Source organism: Cololabis saira, chromosome 7 (genome assembly GCF_033807715.1).
Source record: "Cololabis saira isolate AMF1-May2022 chromosome 7, fColSai1.1, whole genome shotgun sequence".
Classification (NCBI taxonomy): Eukaryota; Metazoa; Chordata; class Actinopteri; order Beloniformes; family Belonidae; genus Cololabis; species Cololabis saira.
This window is the reverse complement of record NC_084593.1, coordinates 35,427,918-35,447,699: the sequence shown is the minus strand read 5'-3', so window position 1 is coordinate 35,447,699 and position 19,782 is coordinate 35,427,918. Positions and strand designations below refer to the sequence as shown.

Sequence of the window (19,782 nt, the reverse complement as noted above, 5' to 3'; positions counted from 1 at the left end):
CCTGAATCTCTGGCGAAACGCCAGTCTCAGAAGTTGACAGTTGCTGATTTTCAGAAGTACCACAACTGCTGCCAACTGTCTTCGCCTGCTCTGCACCGTGACAGGAAGCACAGGCAAAGGCAGTTTGGGGGGACCTGTTTGCATGTGCTGCCTGTCACTTAGAGGAAACCTCATTATGATAACACGCACTCTCAATTCAGACATCAAATGCACAGATAAGACAAGAAGAACATTTTTATTGACAGTAGCTCAAGATACAGCTTTTATGAGATAGCTTATTGGAAGCTGTGGCATTTTACAGAGACGGTGACACCCAAAGACGCACAGACTTAAAGAGAACTCCCCAACATTTTTGTGCACGCTCAAGAAACACATGTTCATCATCTGATCACGCACGACTTCTCTCACTCTGGTTAAAACTTTCTAGGTCAGTTTTGATTTGATCTTTAACAGTTTTATCCTCCTCAGAACTGTTTTCAAGTTGAACAGAATCATCCAGGGTTGGTTTTCCACCTTTCCCTTTTTCCACGAGGAAACACAAGCTTATCTGGTGAATAAGTCTACTCCTTCTCTGAGCAGCTGCTCTCCATCCTCAGTAACCTGCCCTGCGCCGGGCACGAGGTGGGGGAGCTGATCGGGGAGGGTATGTGGGACGAGGAGAAGGAGGAGGTGCGGATCGTCAGGTGCATCCTGAATTCAGCTGTTAGAAAGTAATAGAGAAGAGGGTTGAGGCAGCTGCTGAGGCTCGCCAAGCAGAGAGACACCGGGTGAAACTGTTTCACAGCCAGCCTGGTGGCACAGTCAGAAACGACATCCTGCGATACCATCAGGTAGAGCAAGAAGTTAATGTGGTACGGGGCGAAGCAGATGAGGAACAGAGCGGAGCAGCTCAGCACCATCCGCAGCGCCCGCTGCTTCTCCCTGTTCACCTGCTTCTGCTGGTATTTATCTGTGAGACTGCAGGACGTGTTGGACTGGAGGCGGCTGCGCGTCGAGTCGTTCTGCTTATCCTGGATTTGTTTTCGCCTCAGGGACCAGGCGATGCGGACGGAGCTGTAGCTGATGCAGAACAGAGGGATCAAGAAACCAAACAGCTCGCCCAGAAGCAGCATGGTGACCGTTACAGAGAGGGACACTTTACGCATGGGCAGGTCCTTAAAGCAGCTTCCGTTGGCGGGATCACTTTTGCTTAAATTCGTGGCGAAGGTCATGGGGATGGGTTCGGTGGAGCCCGTAGGTTGCTGGGTGGAGGTGAAGACCTGCGGAACGGGCACGTGAGACACGCCGCTGCTCTTGGTCCGCATCAGGATGAAAGGGGAGCAGGCCAGACCGACCACCACCCAAACGATCAGGCTGATCAGCAGGTCGTAGCGGCGCCGCCATCGACGAGCCGAGAAAGGGTTGAGCAGGAAGACACACCTCTGCACGCTGATGCACACCTGAAAGAGATTTGGCACAAAGTTGTTTTGTGAAATGTGACGAAAGGAAAGACAATGACTTCCTGTTATAAATGAACAGATAAACAGGGATTGACATTATTTTGAGTTCTCATCTGAATGTTCTTGTTCCCCTTGTGAATTTAATTACCGTATTTTCCGCACTATAAGGCGCACCGAAAAGCCTTCAATTTTTTCAAAAGCTGACCATGCGCCTCCGGTGTGCCTTATATATGGATCAATATTGAGTCGCAACTTCACCCACTTCTTGAAGTGATTTTTCGTCAGATCAGCCTTCCGCATCAGTTCCGAAACAGCTTTTTTTCTCTCTTCTCCCTCTGGATATTTTTCAGAAAAGGCTCTGTGTGTATTGTTGAAATATCTTGCGACATTTGAGCCTTTATTGTTAGACAGTTTTTCTCCACAAATTAGGCCTACTGGTAGGTCACTCTCATCAGAGCTAAATGCAAATGAATCTTCCCAGGCATCATTGATTGTTTGATTTTCTTCAGATATTTTTCTTTTCTTACATTTCTCCATACTTGGCCTTGCTGGGGTTGAAAGTCGCGATGAATGGATTGCTTTTTTTGGCGGGTATACCGGCTTTCGCGAGTATGACATTTATTTTGAGCGACGAAAAACAATAAAATATATTTATTCTAATATGTTAAGATCACAATAATATTCCAATTTAGAACTAAAATATTTTTTTTTTGTTTGTAATTTATTTTCCCAAGCCACTCGGAGCCGCAGTATAAGGTTGAAAGAGCTGCATGCGGCTCCGGAGTCGCGGGTTGCCGACCGTTGGTCTAATGGATGCAGAACGTAACCCCAGCCTCTACTGTAGCGCCTTATAATGCGGTGCGCCTTATATATGGAAAAAGTTTTAAAATAGGTCATTCATTGAATGTGCGCCTTATAATGCGGAAAATACGGTATAATATCCAGCACTGTTCTCTGTAAATCAACCTCTTACCAGAAACACTATGGCGGCGTACATGTTGAGGTATTTGAGGTAAAAGCAGAACAGGCACATGCCCTGTCCGAAGGGCCAGTCGTGTGTGAAGTAGTAGTAGATCCTGAGGGGCAGAGACAGGATCTGCGCCAGGTCCGCCAGTGCCAGATTTATCATGAAGATCACCGCCTTGGTCTTTTTGCTGTGGAACAACATACAGGGGAGTCAGACCCTGCTCGTCGTGGGTGATGCTCTGCGTGCTGTCTGAGTACCTGATGTGCCTGCAGAGCACCCAGAGGGCAGTCGTGTTGAGCAGCAGCCCAGGGATGAAGAGCATCAGGTAGAAGTACGTGTACATCTTGTCCATGGTTTGATTCCAGCTGGTTAAATTGTCATTGCACGGGGAGAGGGCTGAGAACCCCCCCAACGATCCGGTCGTGTTTGACGTCATGTTGTGTCTCAGGCGGGTACTGGTGGCATCGCCTTCCTTCCTTCAGCCCGTCGTGTTTTGCTCAGACATTTTTAGCACCTTAAAGAGAAACAGCAGTGAGATAAAAGCGTATGACGGGTACGAACTGCACTTCATCTGGTACACAACACTTCAGAAACAGCTCACAGGTTGCTATGGGTACAATTTCAGTCATCATTTGCAACATTATCTCATTTTAGTCAGTTACAGTGTTACTTAACAGATTATAATCATTCACAGTTTATCAATGATATATTTTCACTGATAAGTAATAATAATAGTGAAAAGAAGTAATACCACTTTTATTATCAATGATCAAACATACATTTCTGAGGACTTCTTGTTTTCTTGATTTGGAAGTTACAGTTGAAAGCTCATATTTGAAACTCAGCAGTGGGCGAAGTGTCAAAACAAGCTTACTTTCAGTTTTGTGCTCGGCAGGTGTTTATGCGCCTATAAAACAACACGTCTACATAAAACCTATCAAGATCCTTTAACGGCAGCAGAATATCCGGGGCCAAGATCTTAATCCGTGGGAGTAGAGAGTACCTTACGTGGCTTCTCAGTCTCGACTTTGTATCTCATGTCTGCAGCTTCAGATTGTTGGTAATCATCAATAAATGAGCGCTAAAGTTTTCCAGTTTTCTGGAAAGTTCAGTCCAAATTTAAATGTGTATGTTGCAGAAATGATCAACATTTTTGAGCAGTTTTATAAATAAGTTAACAGTTTCTTTAATGGTACTAACCTATTCCACCTATTTAAGGTTAATACCACATCTTTAAATCCTGCAATCAACAGCTACATTTACTACACAAGCTCAACTCTTTTAGTGTGAGCAAGAAGATTATGGAGACTGTCTATAAAATCCTCATAGAGGGAATCTTAACCTTCAACATGGCAATGTGGTACGGCGACCTTAACACAAAAAATAGATCCAAGCTACAAAGAATAGTGAATCTAGCCTCAAAAATAATAGGGAAGACACAGAGAAACTTAAGTGGCATTTACAAGGAAGTTATTTGGAAAAAAGCTGCTAGGATAGTAAATGATCCTACTCACCCACTCTGCAGCTTTAGAGTTTAAATGACTTCCCTCAGGTAGACGGTACAATGTACCAAAGGCTAACCGGAACATATTTAAAAACTCATTAAGGCTCTGAATGAGGGCACGTCTCAGTAGACCTGTCTTTTATGTACATGCCCTTGTTGTTCCTCCTTCTTTGCCACTAAGATGTTTTACGTGTAAATGTTAAGTGTTTGTTGCTGTGTCATGTTACTGTTGTTTAACTTAATATTGTTTTGTGTTTCCATAAAGGTTGCATTTCTAAATTTAAAAAGAAAGAAAACAAACCTGAATCTTTGTATAACTATAATGGGACAAGTAGGATCAATTTTTATTCATAGTGAATTGTATTTAGACCGAGATGCAGTGTAAGATACGTGGTAAACCAGTCTGCAGTGGTCTTCCAGATGAATGAAAGTGCTGCTGAAAAACAAACTTTCATGCTGCCGGAGATCAACGGCATTTTCACAAGCCAGCGTAATCATGTCAACCCTTTTACCTACTTCTGCATAAATCAATTATTCTGCAACACTGTCCTTTACACAAATAAGAGCGAAGTGAATATTCATGTTAAGTGAAAACAGCACATCAGGCAAGCATGTTTCATGCAAAGTGTCAGACACGGCGGTGGAAGAGTGACGACTTGAGCTTCCTTTGCTGCCGCAGTCTGGGCACCTTACAGACACCGGATTTGATGTCCTGAAGCGAACGCCTGGATAAAACTTCATCATGCAACAGGACAGCTTTCAAAACGACAGAGAGAAACGCTGTTGCAAGAGTTCTGTGCATAAACCTCAAGGTTGCAGTGATATTTTAAAGACTGTGCACCAGAAAAAGCAACATGAGACACCAATGACAGCGCGCAGAAACAATGACTCAGTTACTGCTAAATGCTGCAGACCGTTGCTGCGCTTAGTTTTCCTTAAAGACATTCTGACAAAGTGTCATATGACATGTGTCGCTGTTCATCTCAGGTTATTTTTGCTTAATTTGAACTGTTTTGCATTTTAACATTTTCATACCGTGATACATAAAAGCATGCACCTTTTTCACATAACTGTAAAATTGTGTTTTTGTTCTTGCTCGGTATGAAGTAAGACACAGAAAAATGAATAAAAATAACAGTACGATAGATCGCGTAGCTACAGCAGAAAATGGATGGAAGAAAAGCAGTGTATTTACTTGGTAAGCAGGGAAGCATCACTCCTCCGAAAGCCGTAAAAAGCGGTCCACACCCTTCCTATGCAAGTCTGACGACGGGAAGATAAAAGAACAGGTAGTTTTTTTGTGGTTTTACTGAAGTTTTGACTCGTATTGATCTATGATATTATTTGTTAATGAGAAAAGAGACTTTTATTTGCATGAAAAGATGCTCGTGAGCAGTCTTATGAACTGCTTTCAAATAAAATCCTTGACAACATTTTAAAGTAGCATGCCACTAAAAAGCAAATCATCAAAAACTTTGCAACATTTTCTATTTGAAAATTAAAATAAAACTTAAAAGTAGCATTTCTTTTACTGAATGTTGACATATTTAAGCGCAAATATCTGACACCAAACATGGCAAGGAACAACCATGCAACTTCTCATTAAGTATTTGTGTATAAAAATGTGTGTCCTCACATTGTGCTCCTGTAATCATCAGCATGCATGCAGAGAAGAGTTCGGACCCAAAGATGAGCACCACTGGGGACCATGTGGTCCTGCAACGTTACAAACACGGACTCCTACTGGAGCTAAACAGTAGCAAACAGAAGCTTCAACACCTCCTGGTGACAATGTTTACAAAAGAAACAACAAACATACATCCCACTTCTGCATCTGAACTTAGTCTTACCCAGCCACCGATGCGGTTTCATGAGTCGGTGGGCTCTGTTGTGGGCTGCTCACAGACTTGACTGGCTCTCGGCTGCTGAAGCATGATGGTGAAGGAAAGAGGAAGCTCTGCCCTTTCAGAGCGCTGAAGTGTTTTTCTGCCGTTTGTTACGTCACTGCTTTCTTAGCAACTGTGCCAAAACAGAACGCTGACATAGAATTGGGGACAGGTGTGGTTAAGAATCAACATAACAGCCGACATGGAGGACGACAAATGGATGTTAGGTGTACTGTCTCGATTCTTGGATGTATCTAAAGGTGAAAATGTGACTGGATGCAAAAAAAAACCCCCATGAGAATTCACTTTTTTCTCTTTTCATCCAACTTGATTACCACAGCTCCTTTCTGACACAATAAAACTGCATAAACGTTGACTCAGTTTGAATTCTGTTGTGTCAAAAATGCAGACGTTTATCTGCTTCCCCAATCACTTGAGCCACTTCCCCTTTTTAATCTGATGCTTATTAAAGTAAGTAGGCAAACTGTATGCATGAGTTTATTAATACGTTGGAACTTTGAAGTGCGTCTGTGTCTTTTCTTGTTTTTTCCCGTGTTGACTGATAGTGAATTGATTGTTTTCAGTTCAACTATTAGCCGTGTCCCACCTAAACAACAAGCCAACTATGTAAAACCACACGTCAGCACAAGAGCAGAGCTTCTTTTCATCCTGGTAGTTTCGTACCTCTAGGTTTGTTTTCACACACGTTGAAAGTAAGTTACTGAGGGTGTACAGGGTTTTCCCATGAGGGTGACTGTATGCATTTCCTGTGCCACTGCTACCAATGCTGAGATGTGTGGCATATGTGTTCATAGTGTTCAGACTGGGCCGGTTTTCACAGATGTACTGTACGTTGTTCCTCATTATGCCCACTAGATGGCAGAAGAGGACACTGTTCAGTTTCCTGAGCCGCTGGAAGCTTTTCCCTCCTGAACCTGTGACAGTCTGCTTCTTCCACTGATGTTTTTACTGCTAAACAATTGAGTACTTTCTTCTGTCAGACTAAGCCTGATCCTACAGAGGGTGAAAGGGGGCTTCTGCATACTTTTACACTCCCTCTCCTCTTATTTCCTGTCCCTCCAGCCCCTTCAGCGGCGTTATCCTCCTCTCTGCTGACACAACTAATAAACTATAGCTTCATTTCTGCAGGTAAAATCCACTTCTGCTAACAGCTCATGCACATATGTTGCTGTTGGGCTTGTGTTAGGCTGGGGTTGCGTGCTAAACCTGAAGTCAAGCTCCGGACATTTTCAGCCATATACATGCAACTTCATCACTTTTCACATTTCTGGATCTGCTGACTCATTCCTGCTTGATGTTGTGTAAGATGGTGATTTTGGGTAAACAGTTCATCCGTACTTTGGAATGTGAGCATATTTGTTGCGTGTAAGAGACTTTGAGCAGATCTGCAGTCTCAGGCCAGATTAAGGCAGAGAGCCCTCATTCAGCAGCAAACAATGGACCATTGCTCCAGTCATAATAAGCATTTGGCCTGTGACACAGCACACAGGCCAAGGTCCTCGAATAAATCAGGGCCGCCCTCTGCTCCACAAGTGGGCTCACAGTGGCCCCCGCGGGGGAAAACCAAGGGCCGGAGCCGAAAAAAAAAAAACCTCCTCCGTGAATTCAGATTTACAATCGCGCTGACAAAGAGCAGTTCATGGGGAGGTTTGAACGAGAGAGCGAGCGAGCATGAGACCCGGGGTCAGAAATAATAAATGCAGCCATAAAAGAAATTCAAAACGGATATTTAGTCTCGTCAAACTTCAACACAAGACACATTTAACTCAGCAGTTCAACACAGTACTGTGTTATACAGTAGTAACAACAGATCTCACACACCAACAACAGTCAGGACATTAATGTTCAGCGTGACCAGTACTCGAGTTGAGGGGGGATGAGGGGGGATGGCATCCCCCCCTGAAATAAAAACGGTCAAAATCATCCCCCCTGAAAAACTGCCATCCCCCCTTTCCATCCCTTATGTCATTTCATCAATGAATGTGGTTTTACTGCTATTACAACATTTAGAGTCATCACCAGAAAAATAACTTATTTGACAATTTTCATGTGTTTCAAGTAAATCTTCACTTGAAATCAGTAGAAAAATCTGCCAGTAGGACAAGATTTATCTTCTCATTACAAGCAATAAAAATCTTGTTCCACTGGCAGATTTTTCTACTTATTTCAAGTGAAAATCTACTTAAAACAGCTGAAAATTGTTGTTTTTTCCAGTGATGAGTCTTGTTTTAAGTGTAATAAGATTTTTTTTACTAAAATGAGACATTTTAACTAGAAACTAAATTTGACTTATCCTGTGAAGGACAGAGGCATATTGATAAGTTCAGAAAACTGCTGCTATGTCATTCCTGCAATATTTCTGCAGGTGTTTTGGTCAGTGCTATTATTTGTAATATATTATATTATTTGTAATCAGCACAAATTATCTGTCCCCATATGATAAAATCCACCATCCCCCCTGACTTTTTTTTACAACTCGAGTACTGAGCGTGACGTAATAGACAGTGACAGTTTGAACGTTCTAACGTTAAGACTTAAGGATATCTTTGTTATAAAAGTACTTAACAGCATGTTTCACAGAGGTGGAAGTAATTGTCCATCTTAAGCACAGTTCAGTGCGTTTGTAAGTGTTTTTTGCGTGTTAAGCCTGAGTGATGACTTGCTCCAGCCTCTTTTAGAGACTCTGAGTGTCTGGACTGTGGCGGGGGTCCTGGTGGGTTTGGGCCTGCGGTCCTGCAGGGCTCTCTAACAATCACAGATACATTCCTCCGTCCTTCGCCGGTGGATTAATCCACAAAGCTCAGGCCATACCTCAGGACTTACCTCAGGCCTTAACTAATCTGGCCAGCTATTTGTTTGCCACCTCCAGGATCAAACAGCTGATTTCTGTATTATTTTTTAAGTTAAGGGGGTTGCCGTCACACAAACACCCCCCCCCCCTCTCGTCTTTCTTTACCATCCTTCTTCCAGTTTGAGTCACAGCTGACTGTCAGATATCACTGTCTCTTTTCCATTGCTGGCCAGCGCCTGGGTGTCCCTGGGCTGTGCGACCGCCGTGTCCTGAGTCTCGGCGTCGCTGCGGGGGGTGCTCTCAGGGCGGGAGCCGGGCCCTTTGCCCCCCTTGGTCAGGCTCTTCTGGAAGCTCTCCGAGGTGAAGTAGTAGACCACGGGGTCCAGGCAGCAGTTCAGAGTGGCCAGGCACAGGGTGATGGGGTAAAGCGTCCGGGCGAAGCGCTCCACGGCGCAGTTAGCCAGCGCCCGGGTCCGCACCAGTGCATACACGAAGAGGATGGAGTTGTAAGGGACGAAGCAGATGATGAAGATGGCGAGATGGACCAGAATCATTCGTAAAACACGCTTCTTGCTGTCACAGCCATGACCGACGGCCACCGGGCGACGGAGCGTCCGCAGAACCAGCGAGGAGCAAACCAAGTTGGCCAAGAGAGGGAGGAGAAAACCCACAATCTGGAATGATGAGAGGAAATAAAATCATGACAAAACTAGGCCTGTGTTGAAAAAATCGATTTCCCAATTCTAAATCGATTCTCATATTAATTCCTAAAAATCGATTAATATGTCTAAAGATCGATTTTTTTTTTTTTTTTTTTTTTTTAATTTATTTATGTACATGTATTTTTTTTTTTTCATCATTACATTACAACTTTTGGTTATTTTTTTGTTTATCCCCAAAAAAGGAATGTTTTGTTGGACACGAGAATAACTGGTGCCATGTTTTTGCCTTTATATATGTCTAAAGGTATGAAAACATTAAAGTGTTATAATTGCATAAATTGTCTATATTTCATTACTTTATATACTGTCTTGGGGTTACATTTGCAAAAAATGCTAAAAACCAAATGCTCAAAAATTTTAAACCAAAATAGACCGAAAATGGAACAAATAAAAACGGAATGTGGGAAAAAATAAAACCGATTTCATCCGTCTCTGTTTCCTCCCTGGATCTGTTTGATAATTCTGACCCACATGATGTTTCCTAAATCAGTTCTATCAGCATTCTGGGAGCTGATTGGTCCTTACAGCATCATTAGCTGCCAATACTTGCTGTTTAATCTCAATATAATACTAGTAGTAATATTTTGCATAACTACAGTCAAATCATTCATGCAACAGCTCAAAAAACAGTTTTAATAACACTAACCCAAATCAATATCGGAATCGAATCGGATCGAATCAAATCTTGATAATCGATTCTGAATCTAAAGAATCGGAATCGAATCGATTCTTGACATTTGAATCGATCCCCAGGCCTAGACAAAACAGCAGGACCTGCTGCGCGTTTAGGTGTTTAGATTAGACGCGTACCTCGATGAAGATGGTGATCTTGGACAGGTAGGTCTTCCAGGTGCTCTTGGAGAAGCCCTCGAAGCATGTGGTGGCTCTGTGTCTGCTGTTGATGGTGGAGAAGAAGGTCACGGATATCCCTCCGCCCACGATGGTCAGCCAGACCGCGGCACACACCAGCGCCGCGTTCCTGCGCGTGCGGATGGAGCGCGAGCGGAACGGGTACACTATAGCCAAGAAGCGGTCCACGCTGATGCAGGTGAGGAAGAGCATGCTGCCGTAGATGTTGGTGATGAAGGCCGTGCCCGAGACCTTACACAGCCCGTCTCCGAAAGGCCAGTGACGGTTCACGTTGTAAAAGACCTTGAACGGCAGCGTGAACACAAACACTAAGTCAGAAAACGCTAAGTTAGTCATAAACATGGTGGTCTCGTTGCGCAGCTTCATCCGGAAGCAGAACACGAAGAGGGCGGCGCAGTTGGTCAGCAGGCCCAGGACGAAGACCACGCTGTAAACCACCGAGTACAAGTTGTACTTGAAGGAGTCGTCGATCCCACAGTCCTCCATTCCCGTTTCATTGATGACCAGGCTAGCCATGACGACGGCTCACGCAGGGAACAATCTCAACCAGAAAAAAAAAAGATGCAGATATCTGTGGATCTGAGATGTCAGCAGGAAACTCTCCAGTCAAGCCTCCTCATCGTGGGCCCTCAGACACACAGATGGAGACCTGCAGAGTCGGGGTGCAGCGCTGCACGGCTGGCCAGTCCGCCTGAGGAGAGAGAAAGGGAAAAAGCACTTGGTCACTTCCTCGCTTTGAAGCTACCGGTGCAGAAATAAACCACTTTAAGACTTCAAGACAGAAGAAAAAGATTTCCTGGAGCAGCTGGAAGGGTCCGGCCTCTGGTTCTGCCGAAACTCAGTCCCCTTTACAGTCTCATGCTACGTACTAACGGCCACCACTAGGGATGGGCGGTATGGACTAAAAAATGTATCACGATAATTTCCGGCATTTATCCCGATAACGATTAAAAAATACCAATTCAACTCCACCTTTGTAACTATAAATCTATCTCGCTCTCAGATCCGCCATGTTTGTTACACAAATCGTCATCAACGGGAATTTATCCTTCTTTCTTTCTTTCTTTCTTTCTCTCTTTCTTTCTTTCTTTCTTTCTTTCTTTCTTTCTTTCTTTCTTTCTTTCTTTCTTTCTTTCTTTCTTTCTTTCTTTCTTTCTTTCTTTCTTTCTTTCTTTCTTTCTTTCTTTCTTTCTTTCTTTCTTTCTTTCAGGCTCATTTCCTTCCTTCCTTCCTACCTTCCTTCCCTCTTCCCTTCCTCTTTTCTCCCTTCCTTCCTCCTTTCCTTGTTTTCTCCCTTCCTTCCTTCTTTCTTCCTGCTCTCTCCTTCCTTCTTTTCTTCCTCTTTTCTCCCTTCCTTCCTTCCTTCCTTCCTTTTTCCCTTCCTTCCTTCCTTCCTTCCTTCCTTCCTTCCTTCCTTCCTTCCTTCCTTCCTTCCTTCCTTCCTTCCTTCCTTCCTTCCTTCCTTCCTTCCTTCCTTCCTTCCTTCCTTCCTTCCTTCCTTCCTTCCCGTACGTTGTGGATTTAACGCAGAACCATAAATCATTTTTACACAAAAACTTTATCAAAGGGAATTTATCGTTTTTACCGCAAGATGACAAATTCTTAGAGGAATTTTTTGGACGGTATATCGTGAACGGTAAAATATCGCCCATTCCCAGCCACCACACAAGGATGTATCACATAGTTCGTCCTGTACTGTATGTGCATTATTCAGTACGCCGGGGCCGGCTGACTCCGGTCCTCGAGGGCGGTTGTCCTGCAAGTTTTAGATGTTTCACCTCTTCAGCAGACTTGAGTAGACCCTGATGGCAAGCCGATAGTAATCCATTTGTTTATGTGTGGATGCAGGAAAACATCTCAGACATGCAGGACAGCGGCCTTCGAGGACCGGGGATGGTCATACGTACGGTACGTGGCTACAAACATCCCCTTTATGTGCACACTGACGGACACTCCAGGGCTGACACGACGCAGCTGTGGACACTTGAGACGGAGGATGACAAAATAGGTCACGCTCCGGGGAAAGGCACTTGTAAAGAATAAAACAGAAAATAAAGCTTCAGACAAAACTAGGTTGCAAAAGCAAAAGAGCATCAGTTTGCTTATCTGAAGCTTGATAAAGCAATAGGACGAATCAAAATCCCAGGATCACCGCGGAAACCACAGTTGTGAATGATGAAAGTGCTTAGTTAAAGTATGCACATCCTCTTCAATAACAGCAGAACACAAAACACTACTGAGGAGCCTTAATCGTACTGGCATCCATACAGCTATAACATCCCAGCAGCACACCCAGACCCTCCATGACTACGTTAATGCAGTCAAAATTCGGGTTATTGCTAATGTTCCGGTTACTGAGACATTCGGAATATTCCGTTTACATGCGTGAGCAAACAGGGTTATCCCTGTATACATGTTAGGGCTGGGCGATATGGACTAAAAGTCATATCTCGATATTTTCTAGCTGAATGGCGATACTCAATATATATCTCGATATTTTTTCTGTGCTATATTTGGGGTTTCCCCCAAAGCATTATAGCATAGCATCTCTGTTAGCTTCATTTTTTCTGAGGCAACCCTTAAAAAAACAATCAGTTTTAATACAAAGCCTCATGCCAAATGTCACACAGGTACCTTTATTAACAGAGGTCTGCACAATATCAAAATGTATAAAACAAATTAAATAAAAATAAACTGCCTGCATATATAGAATAAAAATGCTTCTTGAATAAAATAAAACAAATATCCCTTTCCTGCATAACAATTAAATTAAAATACACTGTACAATTAATACAATGTAGACAGTAACAAGCAGACTTTTCCACTGAGGTTAACATTTGTGCAAATCTCAAATAAAACATTCAAGTCAATTTGTCACAAAATAAGCTACCGGTATATCAAAATCAAAAAAAAAAAAAGATTTTTTTTTTTTTTTTAAATTGATATAAACGATATTGTCTCGTACCATATCGCGTTTGAAAATATATCGATATATATTAAAATCTCGATATATCGCCCAGCCCTACTTCATGGTAATTAATAATTCGGGATATCTGGATCAAACCAGCGACGCGCGGAGAACGTGATGACGCAATTAGCGTCATTTCCGCGTCTTTTTCCTGTATCCAAATTCAAAACAAATGCTGCTTCGCGCAACTTTTCGCTCACCTTCTTATAAATCTCGCTATCCCCGTACTTTCTACCGTCTACAAATGCCAAAATGTTCATATCCTTCATTACATTTATGAAGTGATTAGTCTCCTCCTCACTCCAAAAGTGTGGTGTGGTCTTGCGTTTCTCCGTGTTTATAAGAACTTCCTGGACTCAAAAGACCAGGATTCCTTGCGAACAGAGCATGCGCTGAAAACAAATTAATGTTCCGTTTGATGGGGATATTCCGTTAGGCGTTTACATGATCGAATATTCGGGTTTTAAAAGGAGTAACCCAGGGCTCATATTCAGGTTTTTGAAAAACCGGAATATGAGCAAATTCGGTGTTTACATGGCCGTGCAAATTCGAGTTATTGCCAATATTTGGGTTTTAAAAGGGTCATTGAGTGCATGTAAACGCAGTCCATGTGTGGCCGGGTGGGTGCAGCCCCCGGGGCAGCGGGGCTCGCCGGGGGTTCATGTGGTCTCTAGGATGGTGGAGTGACTGTTGATGAGAGCAAACAACATCTTCGCCTCCACGATCCACAACTGTTGAACCTCAGAGTAAAATCCACTTCCAGTCATTAAAGTTGGTGCGAGGATATCTGGCCGGGCTCCGGCAGGAAGACGTAAACAGGTCGGTACGTAGGAAACGCAGCACGGAGCGGCTCTCACCACCACAGAGCCCCGCTGCACACCAAACACAATAGCTTTGTTTGATTTCATTTACAATTACAGCGATGCACCATTGTGACAGACAATGTATTTTCTTGTTATTTACTCGAATCTGTGTTTGAATGTGCGACGTCGGGGCTGGAAGCAGACTGTTGGGAATGTTTTGAGTTCGTGGAGCACTCTGAATCTCATCCAGCTGTCCAGCTGTACGCTACCAACGCGCTGGATATTTATTCAACGCCGGAAATGGCAGCGCCTCCATTAAGAAAATGTACAATTTGGGTTCAATTTTAATTCAATTGACTTTGTTCACGCAGCTCCGCTTCACAACAAAGGTCATCTGAGGGCACTCGGGGACGACCTCAAGTCCAACCCCGGATTTGTTGGGTTAGGTGTTGTGTAATGGCTAGTTCTTAGTAAATCATATCATCACATGGATGTCATTATAACGTATTAACAAGTTTGTAATCTGTAATGGAAAATGCTTGGAAGCATATCGTCCTGCTGGTTTTTACGCTTATCATAATGAGGATTTGATGTTATCGTGAAACATGAGATGGTTCTTCTCATGCCGACGAAGCTGCTCATTAACTCCATCCGATCTAGTGGTCCATCAGAAGATGCTTTTGGAAGTTTTAGGAAACTATTAAAGTCTGAATCAAACTAGGGAATGAAGAAACTAAAAGCTTCATTTTGATTCCTGCCCCAGCCGTACGGGACGAGGCGACAGAGTGCAACGGTATCCAAGTTAACAGAGTTCAGTCAAGAAAAAAACAAAAAAAAGCCAAAACAAATGACAGCATTCAGCTGCAGGGCTCAGTCCTTAAACTGCTCTCAGGATTTTCCCTTTTGAACTTAACCTCAGTCTTAAAATGGGAAAGTTTACACTTGGACACATTCATTTCAGTGTATTACTCAGGGCCAAGCTGTCTGAAATTTGGAATAAAATAATTAAGAGAAAGACTCTTCACAGCACAATTGCTTTGGGATATTAAGCTGAACACTGACACACCTTAGAAGTGATGCTGACCCCACTTTTATTGAACTTGACGTGTATTATTGCCGCCGATCTCACGTCATCTCAGCCTCTGCTGTTGCTTGCGCTGGTTTTCTCCAGGGTGGACCCGAGCTCCGCCACGTTAGCCGGGGAGGGATTCCTAACTGCCACAGAGCCTGATTTAACAAGTTAAACTGGCCGTATCCTGTGTTACGCAACAGAGTTAAACCAGCAGTGAGGTGGTTTGCTTTTCTGCCTGGATGAGATTCACTTTGTCTCCCCAGCGCACGTACAAAGGGAACGCTGTGAGCGTAAACTCCCAGTCCATCAGCCCTGTCCTGTGCCAGCTGCAGTGTGACATCTTTACTGCATTTTCACACGCCCGCGCGCCCACACCCCACCAAAGAGCTCCTACTAGCCCTCACAATGCCCTCACTGTACCCATCTGCACCAGAAACACTTACATATTTGACAGTCTCTTCATGCGAACACACAAGCAGGAAAACACTCACATGTGCCAGTGTTCACACAGGGTTCTGTGTACTGTGGCCCGGGGCCCGGGACCCCGCGCAGTGCCAGTTTCAAATTCTGCTCGTGATGTTTGCGCAGCGAGCGCCGTCTTGTACCACGATGAATTCAGCTGCAATTACAGTTAAAGGTTCAGAAGGACAACAAAAAGTCTCTTCCTTCCTTTGCTGCAGATTTGGAGCAAAGTTAAGCGTGCTGGGTATTTCTAGAAGGAGTCCTGCCATGGACAGCTGCACAATAACAGGGTTTCCCCCCGCGAACAGCTACGGCGGTGTCAGAAAGAGGCCTCTGGGACCCGCTGATACGAACAGATCAACTTCAGCTCGGCTCACGTCCAGCTGTTCCTTTCTCTCACGTGCCAGGAGCAGGAGGACGAGGAGAGCTGAAGGTGGAGGGCGGGCCGCTCGCTCGCGGTGTTGTTAAAGAGGAAATCTCACTGTTTAAGAGATTACAGTTCACGTTCAAGTAGGGCTGGGCGATATATCGAGATTTTAATATATCGATATATTTTCAAACGCGATATGGTACGAGAAAATATCGTTTTTATCGATTAAAAAAATTAAAAAATAAATAAATACATTTTAATGATTTTAATATAGCTTATTTTGTGACAAATTGACTTGAATGTTTTATTTGAGATTTGCACAAATGTTTTGTTATTTGCACAACTGTCAACCTCAGTGGAAAAGTCTGCCTGTTACTGTCTACCTTGTATTAATTGCACAGTGTATTTTAATTTAATTGTTATGCAGGAAAGGGATATTTGTTTTAATTTATTCAAGAAGCATTTTTATTCTATATATGCAGGCAGTTTATTTTTATTTCATTTGTTTTATACATTTTGATATTGTGCAGACCTCTGTTAATAAAGGAACCTGTGTGACATTTGGCACGAGGCTTTGTATTAAAACTGACTGTTTTTGAAAAAAATGAAGCTAACAGAGATGCTATGCTTACGGGGAAACCCCAATCATGGCACAGAAAAAATATCGAGATATATATTGAGTATCGCCATTCAGCTAGAAAATATCGAGATATGACTTTTGGTCCATATCGCCCAGCCCTACGTTCAAGTAACGTACACTCCACTCATAAAAATTAACACATGAATGCCGAGTCCTCCGTGAACGTCTCAACAGCATCTCTTGAACAGTCACATTCAAGCAGCAGAAGCAGTCACATCAGAAAATGAGTGATTCAGTTCAATCCCTTTTTACACAAGCTGCTGGCTTCCTTTACTAACTTTCTTTCTTTCTAATAATCAGATGCCAGACAGCATCCCAAGACTGCAAAATGAGGTCCCACACGGGTTCGTCTGCAGGCTACAGACTCTGAGAGGGCCCTACCTGGAGTTTACAAGGGCCCGACGGGTTAATTTTCTAAAGTGGGGCGTGTGTTACTGAAACTGTGTGAGACACACACACAATTTGCCATTTTCTGAGCCCGTTTAGTGCACTTACTGGCATCCCTCTTGGGCCCCCTACACTTGGACCACACAGGCTTCCCTTTTGGAGCCCGTAACACTGAAACCATGAGGGACCCATGCTATTTGCCTGTTTCAAGCCCGAGCTCCCCCCCCTCTGTACCCAAACAGCCCACTTTTAATGCAGATGGAGCCCACTCGGGTCCATCTGCCCTCACACTGGACTCAAAGGGGATTTCAGATGTGGCAAAATATCATAGCCATTATTTAAACTACTTAAATTTAGTCTAATTTAAATTATTAAACTGAATTACTTAAATCAGATTTTGGAGAAAATCCACAAGTCGAGCTGTGTGCAGTGTCCCGGCTGCTTCCATCCGTGGCGGTGTTGTGTGAAGTTAAAAAGGGTCTCATTAGTGGAGCTGCATATTCAACAATAGCCCACACAACTGCTCAGTTAGGCCTGAAATGTTTATTTACATACTGCCCCCACACAGTTCCCCTGAAGAACCTCTTTGTCAAGTTCCCTGTTGTAAATCTCATATGTCTGTTTGAAATTTCAGTCCTTCAGTATTTGAGGCCACAGCAAAAGTCTGTGGCTGATGCAGGACAAAGTAAAACTGTGGAAAACAGATGAACCATCCGTGAGTCACCTGATGTTAAGGCGGATTTATGGTTCCGCGTTACACCAACGCAGAGTATGGTGTGCGTCTCCCCGTACCCTACGCCGTAGGCTCTGCGTCGATTTAACGCAGAACCATAATTCAGGCTTTAGTATTGGTAGTTATTGATCCTTTTCATTCAGGTGAAAACTGATATGTTTTGTTTTCTGTGTCTTTTTTTCGCCCAGTTATAAAGAAAAAGTGCAAATGTGTAGAGAGTAAGAGTGGTGACAGCTCACCTCCTGCTGATGTCCGTCAGTCCAGCAGCGCTGCAGCTGTCAGGAGGAAAACACTCCCGACCGTTTCAATCACAACCCTTGCTCTCCAAGCTCCTTCCCGTCGCATTTTCCACCTCTCCGAGTCCGACTGCGCGCTGACCTGCGTGGAAAAAGCGCGCACGCAGCCGCTTATAAACCCCTAGGCGATCCGGCGGGCGTGAGTCCTTCCCATCCTAATCCCGGAGCCGCGCTCCCTCCCGACCCACACTCGGACCCGCAGCATCAGCCCATCAGCCCCGCAAGGGGCGCGCTCCCGCGGCCCGGGGGCGCGCCTCCTGACACAGGAAACCACACAATAGCAGCTCGTCTGCTCGGAGGAGGAGGAGGAGGAGAGAGGGGGGCTTGAACAGAGAGGAAGGGTGTCATCTATCTATTTATCCATCCATCCATCCATCCATCCATCCATCCATCCATCCATCCATCCATCCATCCATCCACTTACCTATATCTATCTACATATATCTACAGTGAAGTGCATCCGGAAAGTATTCACATGACAGCGCTTCACTTTTTCCACATTTTGCTGTCATAGCCTTATTCTTAATTAGCTTAAATTTATTTTTTCCTCAAAATTCAACACCCTATAATGACAACATGAAAAAAGTTTTTTTGAGATTTTTGCAAATTTATTAAAAATAAAAAACAAAGAAATCATATGTACATAAGTATTCACAGCCTTTGCTCAATACTTTGTTGATGCACCTTTGGCAGCCATTACAGCCTCAAGTCTTTTTGAATATAACGCCACAAGCTTGGCACACCCATCTTTGGGCAGTTTTTCCCATTCCTCTTTGCAGCAGCTCTCAAGGTGTCAAGTGTGTGACATTTCCCCCAGTTTGTTTTCTGTTCTGCCCCGCCTGTCTTCCATCTGCCCTGATTGTTCACACCTGTGTCTCGTTACCCCCTTGTGTATATCTGGTCTTGTCTTCCCCTTGCTCCTTGTGGTTCCGTATTGTTTACTCCCTCCATGTTGTCCCATAGTTTTTCGATCCCCGTTTCGGTGTTTTTTGATCCTGTTAAGCAGCGCTTTGGTTTCTGTAAGATAAACCCTTTTTTTTTTGGAACTCCTGCCTCTCGCTCTCCTGCATCTGGGTCCTCATCCAACCACTCCGTGACACAAGGTCCATCAGGTTGGATGGGAAGCGTCGGTGTACAGCCATTTTCAGATCTCTCCAGAGATGTTCAATGGGATTCAAGTCTGGGCTCTGGCTGGGCCACTCAAGGACATTCACAGAGTTGTCCTGAAGCCACTGCTTTGAAATCTTGACTGTGTGCTGAGATTCGTTGCCCTGCTGAAAGATGAACCGTCGCCCTAGTCTGAGGTCAACAGCACTCTGGAGCAGGTTTTCATCCAAGATGTCTCTGTACATGGCTGCATTCATCTTTCCCTCAATCCTGACTAGTTTCCCAGTTCCTGCCGCTGAAAAACACCCCCACAGCATGATGCTGCCACCACCATGCTTCACTGTAGGGGTGGTATTGGCCTGGTGATGAGCGGTGCCTGGTTTCCTCCAAACATGACGCCTGCTATTCACACCAAACAGTTCAATCTTCATCTCATCAGACCAGAGAATTTTGTCTCTCGTGGTCTGGGAGTCCTTCAGGTGCCTTTTGGCAAACTCCAGGCGGGCTGCCATGTGCCTTTTACTAAGGAGTGGCTTCCGTCTGGCCACTCTACCATACAAGCCTGATTGGTGGATTGATGCAGAGATGGTTGTCCTTCTGGAAGGTTCTCCTCTCTCCACAGAGGAACGCTGGAGCTCTGACAGGATGACCATAGGGTTCTTGGTCACCTCCCTGACTCGGGCCCTTCTCCCCCGATCACTCAGTTTAGACGGCCGGCCAGCTCTAGGAAGAGTCCTGGTGGTT

General features: G+C 44.2%; 1 protein-coding gene across 1 annotated transcript; it reads right to left on the bottom strand.

Moving 5' to 3' along the window:
- Nucleotides 1-222: 222 nt before the first annotated feature.
- LOC133447391 (uncharacterized) lies at nucleotides 223-18,159 on the bottom strand. Its single transcript, XM_061726063.1, has 6 exons — nucleotides 17,875-18,159; nucleotides 10,141-10,891; nucleotides 8,798-9,282; nucleotides 2,664-2,882; nucleotides 2,413-2,593; nucleotides 223-1,439 (listed from the first exon to the last, which is right to left on the bottom strand). Exons 2-6 carry the CDS (start codon nucleotides 10,714-10,716, stop codon nucleotides 561-563), a joined length of 2,340 nt encoding a protein of 779 aa, XP_061582047.1. The 5' UTR covers nucleotides 10,717-10,891; nucleotides 17,875-18,159; the 3' UTR covers nucleotides 223-560.
- Nucleotides 18,160-19,782: the final 1,623 nt, after the last annotated feature.

Coding starts and splice junctions, on each gene's coding strand:
- LOC133447391 (XM_061726063.1), bottom strand. CDS start 10,716: ATGGCTAGCCTGGTCATCAATGAAACGGGAATGGAGGACTGTGGGATC. Junction 2,594..2,663: donor GTGCTCTGCAGGCACATCAG/GTACTCAGACAG, acceptor GTTGTTCCACAG/CAAAAAGACCAAGGCGGTGA. Junction 1,440..2,412: donor ACGCCGCCATAGTGTTTCTG/GTAAGAGGTTGA, acceptor AATCTCTTTCAG/GTGTGCATCAGCGTGCAGAG.